This window comes from Atta cephalotes (genome assembly GCF_000143395.1).
Source record: "Atta cephalotes unplaced genomic scaffold scaffold00052, whole genome shotgun sequence".
Classification (NCBI taxonomy): domain Eukaryota; kingdom Metazoa; phylum Arthropoda; class Insecta; order Hymenoptera; family Formicidae; genus Atta; species Atta cephalotes.
Window position 1 is genome coordinate 413,606 of NW_012130116.1, and position 14,108 is coordinate 427,713.

The window sequence follows — 14,108 nt, forward strand, 5'->3', positions numbered from 1 at the left end:
TTAAGTTAAGTAGTAGTTACGTTTAGTTTTAGTTTAAAGTTTAAGTTTAGTTAGTTAGTGTACGTTAGTATACTAGTAATAATAAGTAGTAGTATATATATATATATATATATATATATATATATATATATATATATATATATATATCGTTCAAAATAAATCACTTATATTATCGTTATCGAATCTAGATGGAACAATACAATTTAACAAGTGTAATTCTGTGAAATTTATTTTAAGAAGCAATGATTCACCCAACTGACACAACAGATGATATAGACATATATTTATACAATATACGTAAAACAATCAAATTAATTTGTCGAACAATGAATAAATACAATCTTAAAATTCTAGATTAAATAATGTTCAAAGATAGAGAAGGCGCGAGAAGTATTGAAAAAATACTGCTTATCATTTTCGGTGGAAATGCAACGATAACATATATACTTTATTCATTACTTTATATTATATACACATGATGCGTAAACATCGACACTTATGTCGGAATAATGTGTTATATCTCTTATTAAATAAAAATAAGTCCGGATGTGCGGCGTAATTTGACGGTCTTAATCATCGGGGATCGATCAACCGTGCACAATTATTTCCGACAACATTCTTCGCGTGCCTCTTCTTTATATTCGAAGAAACGCGTGATTCATCGAGCTAACGCGCATCCGAAAAATGCCCTTTTTTACATATTAAGTGCATGTTCAGTTTCCAAGTCGAGAAATATTTTTTTTGGCCGTCGACCGTTACGGTCAAGAGCCTGAATCCTATTATTTAAAATTGGTTTTAAAATAATAAGAAACTACGTCACTTAAAAAAAATTCAAAAGTAAATAATAAATTGAAATTCGTCTTCATCGCACCATGACGCCATTAAGTTTTTAATTACGGAAAACGCGAAATGAAATCGATTTAACTTAATACAGAGAATCAATATCTTGCGAGATATTTCCGCGAATTCTGAAATTTGTTTTGTATCATATACATATATATATATAAGAAAAAATTAAAAGAAGAATATAACGAGATAAGAGGATCACTATAGAATTCGAATTTATTATCGAAATATTCGCAATTATCTTTCTTTAAAAAATTTGGATTTAAACGTTTTTTTTTATGTATTACATAAACTTAGAACAAATAGAATGTCACATGTACTACAACAAACGTTAGTAAAATAACAATAGCGAAATATCTAAATAAAGACATAAGAAGCGAAGAAAAATAATTATGTCACAGATTTCTCTAATTAAGATACTAATATGTCCTCGTCAAAATCTATCCAAACAATAAACTTATATGCGCGGTCGCACTTACATTCAAGATATACAGTAGCATGACGCATGCTAATAACATAACAATGACAAAAATTTCCATATGTTTTCTCGTACGAAGACGAGAAATCAGGTACGTGCGGTCGGTTTCTTTTTTTTTTTATGTAATCGATCCTGTTAAGATCACAATTAATGCAATCGATTGCCAAGCGTCAAGAAACTACGGTGTCTATTTTTTACATGGCGATGGCAAATTCGTGGTCGGTGTGGGTGTAGGACTGCTGCTGCAGGACCTGCTGTGTACACGTTGAGGTTCGACGCTCAGGAAGGTTCTGTCGGAAGTCGGTGGTGCGGAAACGATTTCCGGTTCCGCGGGACTCGGACATCTTCTCTGGTTACAGTTGGACGCCGTGCTTCTCGACAGCGTCTGCAGTGGTATCCGGTAGATCCTTATCGGCTTCCAATCGCCTTGACTGTCTGTGAAAGGAAGATTCCCCAAGATTTGGGGAGGATGACCTCAATACGTTTGTCAAGCGTTCAGCGATAACGATCGGATCGATGAGGATTTTGAGGTTTAACGGAAATCAAGACATTAAAGATCACGTACTCTGAACACTCGATCGAGAGGAGGACGAAGACTGTGCGGTCAGTGGTGGACTGCAAGGCATTTCTTCCTTCTCGAGAGGTTTTGAGTCTAATCGAATTCGCTCACATTTTCCTGGGAAAAATTCCGGCGCCGTGGTTGCGAAAAAGATGTCCCGTTTCGAGGTGATCAAGTTGAGACTGGGCATGGCGATTGTGTGAACCAGATTGCCGTTTATTATCAATCGAATCTCCATCGTGTCATTAGTGAAGGCAATCACGTATGGAAAGGCACAGGCTGTTATAAACAGTAATGAAAGAATAATGTTACTGTCATTATATTATATGATATAATTTTTGTTGAAAATTTTTTAATTGTCTCACCTACGACTGTCGGTATCGAATTCCAATTAAAATCGAATTCGGTTGACGCAGTGTTCTCTTCTGCCAGCTTTTGAAAGTGACATGTATCTAAGAAAAGAAATGAATATTGATAGGCATCTATAATATACTCTATACTATACTAGATCCTTTTTAATTCTCAAACTCAGAAAAGATAATTAACACTGAAACTATCAAAACAATCAATATGACTATTTTGTATTTTTTTAAATCAAATTTATATAAATTTTTAAGAATTTTCGTAATTTTGCAATATGTAAAAGATTAAATTAATATTCAAAAATACACATATATTTATATATTTATATAAAAATCTGAAGAGAAGGAAGTAAATTGATCAATTTAATCCTTTACGTATTTATACGATATATATTTATATAATATATTTTTAGTAGAAACCACATATATATATATATATATATATATGTATGTGTTGTCAGTTCTAGTGTTAAGAATAAATATTTTCTGAAATCTCGTAATATATACTTCTTGCAAACCAGTTATGAATCATCATTGAATTTAAGAGTCCGATGTCTCGAATTAAGTATTAAAATGGAACATGACCTACTGTTGTAACAAAGTAACAATTCCGGTTCCTCGTCCTCGCGAAGATCCAACGCCGCTACCAAATGTGGCTTAGGCGTCGCTTCCATGTGGACTATCCTCGAAGTACCGGAAGCGGTAATCAATTCGAAGTGATGACGAGCGCCGCAACACAGTGTCCATTCGTTTGCTGGATCGACGCTCTCGATCATTGTTACTAATGAGGGTGTCTCGTTCGCGGTAAATTCCTTCACTAGTAGAAAACCGTCGACGGTGTCGGTATCAGCTGACGAGCACCAGATGGTCCAGGCTGCATTGTGCTTCCACTGAAGGACCGTGAGTCGGCGACCGACGACCACGCACTATTTCGTACCACAATCGTAATCTTGTCTCAAAGTACAAATTTAAAATAATAAAAAATAGGATGAAAAGAAAAATAGAAGACATTTAAGTGTCGCACAAGGAAATCATGATAAATCGTATTGTCAGAGTTTAATTTTCTATCAATTGTATGACTCAGTCTTCTTACCATACGTAAATGCGATCCTCCGGGTCTCGTGATGCTGTACAAGTGACATCCCCGTGTACGCCGCAGCTTCCTTTCCTTGATATGCGCTCGGCTTCGAACGGCCGGAGCGCGAACGCGCATCCGCGCTCGTGGACGTCCTACCGGTTGAAATTTAGCGGTGGCACGTGTGAAATTGTCACATTCTTCGGTGTCATCCTCGTCACAATCATCATCGTCATCCTCGGCATCCTCGTCATCATCTTCTTCCTCCTTCTCTCGCTCGTCAGTCTCGCGATTGTTGAACAGTTCGGCGCATCTCATGGAAGCATCGCTTTCAAACTCTCGCAGCCGGAAAACGTAGACGCTACTCTCCTTACCTTTATCGCCAGCACGGAATAAAAGTATACCGTGCTGCTCGATTACATCCAATTGCTTGATCTGCACTGACTCATCAAAGAGCAATCTGTGCGAAACTCCATCTGGAAAGAGAATCGAAAAGAGATTTAATTGAAAATTCTCATAGCACTTCCGATAATAGCTTTTGTTGTAATAATTTGTAATTTGATTCTTGAATACTAATTGCCCTATTGAGAGAAATGTGTTCGATACTCATGACTATAATTAAATGGTAAAATAATTATGGAATAAAAATTAGGTGCTCTCCATTTTTATAGTTGCTAATGTTAATAATAATAATTATATTTATAGTTACATTTATAATTGTATATGCAAAAAAAATTATATATATTCAATAATTGGTAACGAAAATATATTCATCTAATATCGCGTAATCATGTTAATAATGTTAGTCATCTAATGATGACTATGAATGAAGATAAAAATGAAGTTCCTTGCCATAATTATTTTACTATAAAATTATCACAGATAAATATTTTTATAGTCACAGATAAATATTTTTTTCTCAGTGCTTTTTTAATAATCATATTATTTATTTTTGACCGTTATTTGATACAATTCTTTTCGATTATTCGATCGAGAGAAAATTGTCTCTCGGACAATCAAAATTGTTAGATCTCAAATAATTAGATTTCGAGGTAATATCTACTTCGTGCAAAATTACCTTCAATGAGAAAAGTCCCATTCTCCGAGGCGAGAATCAGCCTGTTCTCCAGCCAGACATCACCGCAAACGACCTCGTAGGGAAAGTCGGGATAGATGCATCTCGGTTCCCATGGCCTGGGCTTCAAAGGACCGACAGTGGCGAGAGAGGTGGGTGCGAGGCCACGCATGATAGCTTCCAATTTCAAGGCTTGTCCGACTCGCACCATTTCGACAGCGCGTGTTTCTTCTCGCCGTCGACCTGGTGTCTCCACGACATCCGAGAGCGCTCGGCGATTTAACATGCTCTGTTACGAAATATCAAGTTGATTATTTTCTTTAACATATCCTTTTCGCTTTAACTATATATTTAGGTAAGCATTATTTCTTCTTACAATTTTTGAAAAGAGATATTTAAATATTGTGTGTATTTTATAATATTATATTATTTCTTAAATATTAAATATTCATATTATAATAATATAGGAAAAAAAAAATCTAACAGTAGTTAATTTAATACTGAAAGACACTAATTATTTATTTGGAGTATTAAAAACGCTGAATAACTTTTAATGCTTAAAATAAATGATTAATTACTGTCTTTCAGTATTAAATTGGCCAGTATTAAATTTCCGTAAGGGTAATGGCCTATTCAAGATTATTGCAAGTAAAAATTAATGGAATGCAGGGGAAATACAAACGAGAATAAGTGCTAGTCCGTGTAAAGTAGCTTACGTTGCTCTTGCTGTCTTGCGAATGCTCTTGGTACATGTCTCGCAATAGGGCGTCGAGAGTTCTTTCCCTCTTCCTAGAGAATGTCGGCGTGTCAAAAGTAGCTTTCTCGCCATTGATCAGTTTAACAAGGAGAAATTCGCGAAGATTATACGGGTCCTCGAAAACTGGCGGGCAGGGAAGACTCGGTCCGAACAGGGGTACGTTTTCATCGCAATAAATAGCGACCCGCCAACTCTTGCCATCCGCCTCGGTCGTCACCACGGCAAACACGTCTAAATAATTGGAAATGAACTATATTTATTTAATGACTTTCTTTTATTTTATTTTAACTCTATATAATATAGTTATATAACTTTTATATTAGTTTTTCTATTCTATTATTTTTTTCAATTAATTTGTAATTAGTAATTAAAACAAAGGACGATGAAATCTATGGAAAAATAATTTTAAAGGCAATATCTGAAATTATATTTGTAATATATTATAATTAGCGATTTATAATGCAAGTAGGCCAAGTGCGTGATATAACGTATTAAGTTTAAAAGAACGTGAACAAAATCTGTAGGTGTAATAAAAAGACACAAGGAGATTGAGAATTACTACGTTACGTCTTATTTTAACTCGAGTGCTCTTTATGTAAACAACAATGGGCGAAGTTCAGTTTGATATATTGTTCGTGACCTTATCATGATATTTTTTTTAACTTACGGGTAAATTGGCTTCTTATACAGTTCGGATTGAAAGTATCTACGGCTGATGGATCATCCGTGTAAATGATGTTAACAATATCGTTGCCAATGTGTCTTTTCCTTTCGAGTTGCTGCGGATTGTCCTTTGAATACGGTAGCATCGTACTAACATGATACATAACTTCGTGACCTGCATAAACCGTGTAATAACTTTCCTTGCCCGTCATATCTCCTGAAAAACGACAGAACGTGCGAATCGTGGAAATAAGAGAAAGATTTCCTCTGGGTTAGTACGAGTTTATTCAAGCCACGAATGTGATACATAAAGCCAAAGAAACTATACAAAATTGAAAGAAAGGTTTGTTATATCAGTAATGTGTTTATCAATATTTTAATATATTTTCTATAAATGTATTATTAAAAATATATGTCATAAAAAATATGGTAATTAAACGATTCGTTAGTTGGAAGAATTGGAGAAAGGGCAGAACATTTTCAAATTCTGCCAGTGTAACAATCTGAAGAGACGAGTGACGATTGCAGACCTTTTCTGATTGCACATCTCGAGTTTGCACTGCCAATATTCATGTCATCAACGTACCTTTCACATCCAAGCCGCCCCTATATTTGTCCCAACCTTTGAGCCGTATCCTTTCACCCAGGATCTCCAGGAAGCTCTCGAAGCCCGGGCTACCTCTTTCTACGAGCAATGAGAAACGTTCCTCAGAGATCGATAACACATCTATTATCACTTAATTTCCCATCCCACCAATAAACTTGTCTTTTGTTCTCAGCGACACTTCCAGGCTTACCGTTAGACAACATCTCGTCGTCGGTGATCTGACCCTCTCTTGCATAGATTACACCAAACTTAAAGTTCACCGAGCCTTCTTGTTCCTCCAACAGTAATAGATCCTGTCAAGGATCATTGAATTAATCCATACCTCCTTTACAACGTCCTACTTGAGCGAGAAATGGTATGAGATCTTTGTAAACGTACCTTTTGTAGTTCGGGCGTGAAAACTTCACGAGGCGCTTTGTCGAGTTTTTCCAGACTGAAGAAGTTGCTGAAAGGTCAATAATAGATTGCAATCGTATTTCTTTTAGTTTGTGGACACAGAGATAGTTACCTGAGAATTTGTCTGATAGTCATTGTTTTGTTCGCCGAATACGGCAACGATATTTTCTGCGCGCCCTACATAAAACATTTCTTAATTTATTTACGATTAATTTTGTATTTGTTATTAATAATTTTATTCTCCGAAGTATGAGTCTACCAAAGGATGGGTATCAAGTATATTAAAGTTTATATTCGCATGCCATATGCAGTAAACTGATAGATATTACAAAGAGATATATAGATATCGGTTTAACATATGTACCAAGTAAAGTTGTAGCAATAAATATTTCATTTGTAAAATAAATTGAAGCTGAGTATAATGTAAGGAAACCTTCCAAAGGTTTGACATATATGAGAAAAAAAGAAGAAAAAGAAAGGAAAAGTTAGAAACATAACTTATTTCATGAATTGGTCTCTGGAGGGATCTTCCCTACTAAATAATACATTATCTACTCACAGTTCGCCTCCATAGAATAACTCTATAATGTGGTACGCATTGATCACCGACTTCGCTCGTGACTACCGAGAGAAAGAGAGGATTTCTCTCCTGATCAGAAGCGATATAATTTTGATGCACTGTGCATAAATAAAATAGCTTTTTTATTTAATTTCTTCTTATTTATTAATTATTTATTTATTTATTTATTCTTTGACTATATTAAATCATCTATCATAAGTAACTCTTGTAGTAATTCTTATCTACGAGAAAGCTACTACAAAAAATGTAAAATATAATATTCTATGCATAAATTTTCATTAAACGCAACAATGATTAAATTCGATCGAGTGAATAAAGAACATAAATCGATTTACATAAATGAGAGGCTGATGAAATGTTCCATCATATTTCCTCAATATTTATGTATGAAAAGAAAATATGGTTCAAAAAATTAGGATGTCTATAAAAGCAGAAATATGTTAAACAAAATAATATATGATTATAATAACATATGATTATTCTAATTGCGATGATATATGAATATTGTGTTACAGATATGCTTAACGTTCAACTTACGTTTGCCTAAGAAGTATTTGAAGTACCAACGCGTTTGGTACTCTGGATTTTCTAATATTGGCGTACTCGGCGAACCGAACATCTGTTAATGTAAAAATCGTTTATCGTTACAAACATAATCCGTGGCAGAAAGTGGGATACGATGAAAGAATGATATAACAATGAAGTAAGAACGAGCAATTACGCGAAACGGGACGAATCTTTCGAGTGGTAGAAGAAAGAACTTGATCGTTTGATCATTAAGCAACGCTTCCTCACCTCTTCTTTTTCCCCGGGAGAATCTCCGTTCTCCACTCGAAATCTTCTGCCATTGTCGGCACCATCCTGCTCGATCTGCGGCAGCTAGAAAGACATTTTCGAGCGTCACAATTATCAAATACATACATAACATGAAATGTCCGTGTGAGTCAACATGCTCCAGTTTCAAATTTGCGAATTCACTTCGAACGTACGAATGAAATGTAAAATCGTGGTAAAATCGAATCCAGGTCTTAAATCTTTTCATGTAGACTTTATATAAATAATCTATTTCGAGAACTCGATTTCATTTCTACGAAATTCGGTATTCGAATTTAATTGAAAAATATTTTTTCTTTTTTTTTTCTTTTTTTTTTCTTCGTTTTATAAATCATTAAAAAAAAAAATTTTAGGAGCCTTCCGTTTGTGATTGAAAGTCGCGGGAGTCGCGACAGAATTGAAAGTAGACCGAATGAAACATATATGTTTAAGAAATAGAAAAGTTGAAAAATTAAATATACAATTCAGATTCCTTGAAAGAAAATTTTATGAAATAAATTATTATTAATATAAAGTAGTACGCTCTTCACCCACGGATTTATCAAAGACGTACATTACATTTTTGATTGAAATTCTATTTGATAGACTTAATGATTTTAAAGAATTTTTCATTTATTATTTTCCGATAAAACTGTCGCGTCTGAACATATTGTGACACCGTATATTAACGCGAACCAAGCACTGCCCGGGTACACCTTCGACGAACTGTGCGATAAGCAAATCAATAGATAAACAGCAAGATAGAGGGAAACAATATAATCAGCTTACTGGACGTGTCATGAATTATCATAGGGCGCTATGTTCGTTTTATCGAAACGATTAGCGTTTACCTCGCACAAATACTTGTGCATACGGCTAAGACCCTTGTAACAAGTAGAGCGAGGCTCTTACCTAGATATATTATATGTATCTGCTTCATTGTTCCCTTACCATTTCGACACTGCCGTAACATCGTCTCGATAGAACACCTCGCCTCGCTATTGCATCCGTGGTGGCTCTGAAACATGATATAAAACATGTTCAGATTTGACCGCGAGTTCATCGCGAGGATATATTTTATCTTGAGAGATTTTTCACAGGACGCTTAATTAAAGTAGTTTATTCGTTCATACTCGCCGGAGACGTAGTGCGCGTTTTATAAATACGTTTGATTTTCTATGTAGTTTTTTTTACGAAGTGATTCGCACTATTCAGAAACAAATGACCTCACTGCGAGCAAACGTTTTTATAGTTTTTTTTTTTACTTACATGTGTACGCATTCTCATGGAATCGTTCGCACCAGGAAAGACACGCCTCGTCCGCCGTGATGAATTCTCGACCGAGAACACGTATATTTTTTCTAATATATTTTTTCTAACTTTATCGTGTCTTTTCGACGATGTTTCCAATACGTCGTTTGCTATTTGAAAATTACGTGGATTAAAAAAATGTTAAAAAAATGTTTCTCGAATTATCTATCTCACTCCGAAATCGATCCAGCATTGCAAATCGATTTCTGTATTCATAGAATGATCTGATTAATTTTTTATTCAATCTAGATTCCATCTTTCTTTAACTAAATATTATTATGATATAGATAAAAATCTTTGATCATTTCAAGTAAAATAATTTTGTCTTTAATTTCAATGTAAGAATAGAATTTAATTACAGAGATGTTTAATATTGAATATTGAGAAGTTGAAGCAAAGGGATGATATACGATATTCTCCTAAAAATTTTCCCTAAAAAGCATTAATTACATCGAGCAAATAATCTATCATATTAAAAGGTTGTAGAACCACGTTTCTCGATATTCTCTCTCGTACGGATGATTAAACGGTAAAATGCTATCGACAGGATAATTATCATTGATTCACTAAATGTATCTCGATCAAATACAATCATCCCCCGGTGAGCGAATCGTATCTACCTCCGTAGTGTGAACGTAATATACGGTGGCACCCTTCGTCCGCCGGCTCAATCCCTCTCTCGCGCTTCTCATTTTTCACGACATGAATATCTAGGTTAACGAGAAGCTACGTCGAGGTCGAATTGGCCGGGTAATCGGGAGAGGCCGTTACATGAAAGAGACAAAGAGAAACGATTACTGTTCAAGATTCGGGATTCGCTCGGGTCGCGGGTTTCGCACAGTATTGCCCGTTAGATTGTCGTTTCAGTGACAAGGTTTTATTGGTTTCTGAGTGAAGTAAATAGAAAAAAAGGTCAAGCAACAAGCAGCGAATTACTCTGTTTTTCAATAAAAGGTAATAAAAAAAAAGTCAGCGAGTAAATTGGTATGGTATTTCACGCGACAAATAGGAAGTTGAACAGCAAGAGAATAACAAGTTACTTGCTCATCCTTTTCAAGGAAGAAAATAATATAATCGAGAGATTAAATCAGCAACTTGTTACTTGACTCGCAATTTTGGCTTCACGTGACATCGCCATTAGAGCAGAGATCACGCGTTAGAATAACGTACACATGACTGGCACGTCGATGTAGCTGCCTAAGTTGCGAGGACGGCATGAGCGCCGCCACGCATACCGATCTGGATCTGTTCCTGCGTATCATCTCCTGGATGGTCGAACTAGGTCGCAACAATTCCTCTTCGCTGTCGCTGGTCGTAGTCGAGCTGGCGACCTCGCCACTCTCGTGGCGTTTCACTCTGCGGAACTTGCTTTTCTCCGCGGAGCTCATCGAGGATGACGAAGCTGAGGCCGTCGTCGGGTGCGTTGATGACGCGGTTGACGAGGCAGTTCCGGAGGAGACACCCCGCAGTCGCGAAACGAGTTTGATATCCAAGCATAGCATTTTCGTCGATTTTTTTTTTTTTTTTAAATTGCCTGGCGATGTCTCTACGTATTATGTACAATTTAACAGTATGACTGTGCACAACTATGCGGTTTTATTTCACATACAGCATGCGTCACTAGGAGACCACTGGCTTAGTATGTTCCCCTTTTGGTCATCATCATCATCATCATAACGTCGTTGAACAGCCGGCGAGTGTCGGCACCCGCATCGCTGTGCGACTTGTGCAAACCAAATTGCGGCACGTTGCAACGCGGTGAGGGTCGGTCGGAAGAAACTGCAGGTGTCGTGAGATTATTTGACGAAACTCGACTCACGGTGTGGCTCGTTGTTTTTGGATACCGTTAAGTACCGCGACTGATGCTTTATATCTCTCAGCGTAGCCCAGGAATACCAATTACGGCGACCGCCTCTTGTACCGTGTGGTAATTTGAATTCTCTCTCTCTCTTGACGTTCGGATCGATCGCCGATGTTGGGCGATGTCGAATAGGAGATCACCTCTGATATACACAGAACGAGAGAAGTGCGATCTAACGTAGTTTACACGTGTATACGATATTTATGCGCCACTTTTGTAATCTTTTAAATGTTTCGATAACATAATGTTAAATGCACTTAATGCCTTATAATAAATGATAAATACATCAAAATTGCAGATAGTTGTCGGACATCTGTGAAAATAATTATATGTCACCGCAGATAATTGTACGTATATCGCGATATCAAAAAGTCAAATAGATATAACAACAAATGACAAAGTCTTTTTTAAGATCTATACATATATAATGGTTTTTTTAAAATAAAGTAAAAAGTTTGAAAAACTATTTTTAATTCTAATTCTGAATGAAATAAGTAGCTCTCATATTAAAAATATTTTTTTATGTATTATTTTATTTGTTATTCTTTATTCTCTAATAAAACAAAGCATATTAATCATTAATTCAAAGTTTTTTAATTAAACTCGATCTATTTTGATTAATTATGAAGCGGTATAAATTAATGAACGAAAGGAATGGTTTTTTTCAAGTATCTAAAAATTTAGTTAACAAATCCGAAATTTTATTAGACATCAAAATAATTATGTAGAAAGCTCAAGCATGATGAGCAGTGCTGCAACAAATTTTAACATTCTAGCAACCAGCTTAATTTAACCAAATTATTTTCAGATTTATATTTAATTTTAGATACAGCACAATCGTGTTTTCCGTATTACAATTTTCATTATAATATTAATCTCATATTTATACATGAAAAAATCTGCTAGTTAACAACACTATCCAATTTTGTACGTTTGTTTGTTAATTTTTATGAAAAATAATTTTTTCTTCGTTAGAGCATTAATAAGAGCATTATTAAAAGATTAATAAACCTGCATACATGGATATGTTTTTATCGTATCGAAGACGATACTAATAAAAAACTTCTACATTTTTTTTGATTGCAAATCAAAGCAAATTTAATCAAGAATCAAACGCGTAGGATTGTCTCGTATTAAAAATTTTCTCAGGATAATGACATTCTTGTAGCTTATTTCGAACTTGAAGGTACTTTTTTGCGAACACAACAGAAAGTATGATACATACGACGTGACCTTTACTTAAAGTTTTTACTTCGAATGCAAAAGATGAATTCAGCAATTACGAAATCTAATCAAAATTCCATTGAAAGAATCAAATTCAAAATAACGAGATAAAATGAAGATTGAGATGAAATTAGCGTTTCTTAAAAATTCATACAGGTGTTGAACGCTAATGTAATAATAACAAGATTTGCACTGAAAATGTAAGAGAATGAAGCGCCTACACCAAGAATAGCACAAATGGCTAGATCTAATGAATGAATAACTGAATTGAGTTCATGGATAGACGACTCTACGTGCGCACAGTCGTTCGTCTCATAGATACTTTATCGGACATCGGGCGAAGACATCGATATCGTTGAAACGACCTTTTACCTTGCCGAAGCATCCAATATCCGTGATATCAGAGGCCTTCGTGATAAGCGATGCGTGTCAAAGATATGTATTTACGTAGGTCTTATTATTGGTAACTTCATAATGTCAAATTATACCCAATTTAAGTTACTTTTTATCATTTCTAGGTCACCACTACTCCGACTTAATATATCGTTAATTTAACTAAAACAATAGATTAGATATCAAAATAGCAATTGGTAAGCCAATCTCTTGAATTAAATAACATTTTATTTTTTTTAAATGTGTGTTAAAATGTAAACCATTTTAGTTTTAAAGCATGTACGCACTTAATAATAAATTTAAATTTTCTCGAGTTAAATTGTTTTGATAAAAATTTTTTAATTCCAATTTTCGTCACACATCAAAAACGAAATCATTTAAAGATATGGTGTTCTATGGCCATTTCTTTCAATTTAGATTGACTTTTATCTTGGTATAATTTATTCTTTTTATTATCTTAGAACTGGAAAAGATTAAAAAATAAATTAAACCGATGCTGTTAAATTCATAATATCAAATTCATAATATCAAATATCCAATTGAGTTAATTATATTTTTATAAGTCACTACTCTCTGCTTCTGCTCAATATATTAATTTAACTAAAACAATGTTAAACAATTTAACTCGAGAAAGTGTATTGATTCAAATTTAGTTTATTATATTATTTACTAAATGCGTTAATGTACACCAATTTTGAAGTTAACTACAAAAATGGATTGATATACATTTTTATACACACAAAAATTAAAAATAAAAATGTTATTTTATTCAAGAGATTGGATTACCATTGGTATTTAGATATCTAACAATCCTACCTTCGACAAACAGTGGATCTTTCTCTATCAATTTTTCGATCCTATTGAAGAGTCGTTCGGATGAACAATTCGTATGGCCGACATTTCACATTTGTATTAGAATGATTCATGACATCGATGATAACAAAAAGTGGCCGCTATCGATTCTTTTTCTTTGATCTCGCGATCCTGTGAATCTCCAGTTGAGGGACAACGGATGTTGTCAAACGGATACGTGATTCGATAACCGAGCATGTGAAAAGTGTTCTATTGTGTATATATATATATATATATATATATATATATATATATA

General features: G+C 34.7%; 2 protein-coding genes across 2 annotated transcripts in view; both read right to left on the reverse strand.

Moving 5' to 3' along the window:
• Window positions 1-1,432: 1,432 nt before the first annotated feature.
• On the reverse strand, window positions 1,433-11,024 carry LOC105623017 (GTPase-activating Rap/Ran-GAP domain-like protein 3). The gene is made up of 17 exons (XM_012204419.1): window positions 10,693-11,024; window positions 9,163-9,229; window positions 8,194-8,277; window positions 7,936-8,017; window positions 7,378-7,496; window positions 6,931-6,995; window positions 6,801-6,867; window positions 6,613-6,715; window positions 6,402-6,500; window positions 5,820-6,032; window positions 5,112-5,383; window positions 4,399-4,684; window positions 3,339-3,796; window positions 2,835-3,171; window positions 2,249-2,335; window positions 1,890-2,162; window positions 1,433-1,759 (listed from the first exon to the last, which is right to left on the reverse strand). The coding sequence occupies exons 1-17, from the start codon at window positions 11,022-11,024 to the stop codon at window positions 1,512-1,514; spliced, it is 3,192 nt and encodes a 1,063-aa protein (XP_012059809.1). The 3' UTR covers window positions 1,433-1,511.
• Window positions 11,025-11,058: 34 nt separating this feature from the next.
• LOC105623086 overlaps window positions 11,059-14,108 on the reverse strand; it is a 5,414-nt gene continuing 2,364 nt past the window's right edge. The window contains exon 2 of the mRNA XM_012204487.1: window positions 11,059-11,696. Coding sequence (XP_012059877.1) covers window positions 11,585-11,696 — 112 coding nt within the window. The 3' untranslated portion in view covers window positions 11,059-11,584. The remainder of the gene's footprint in view (window positions 11,697-14,108) is intronic.

Bases quoted from the DNA above. Each gene is read 5' to 3' on its own strand.
- LOC105623017 (XM_012204419.1), bottom strand. From the start codon at position 11,024: ATGCTATGCTTGGATATCAAACTCGTTTCGCGACTGCGGGGTGTCTCC. The intron at 6,996-7,377 runs GTGAGTAGATAA...TGTTTTATGTAG, and splicing joins TTATTCTATGGAGGCGAACT to GGCGCGCAGAAAATATCGTT. The intron at 6,033-6,401 runs GTACGTTGATGA...GTCGTTTTTCAG, and splicing joins GGGCGGCTTGGATGTGAAAG to GAGATATGACGGGCAAGGAA.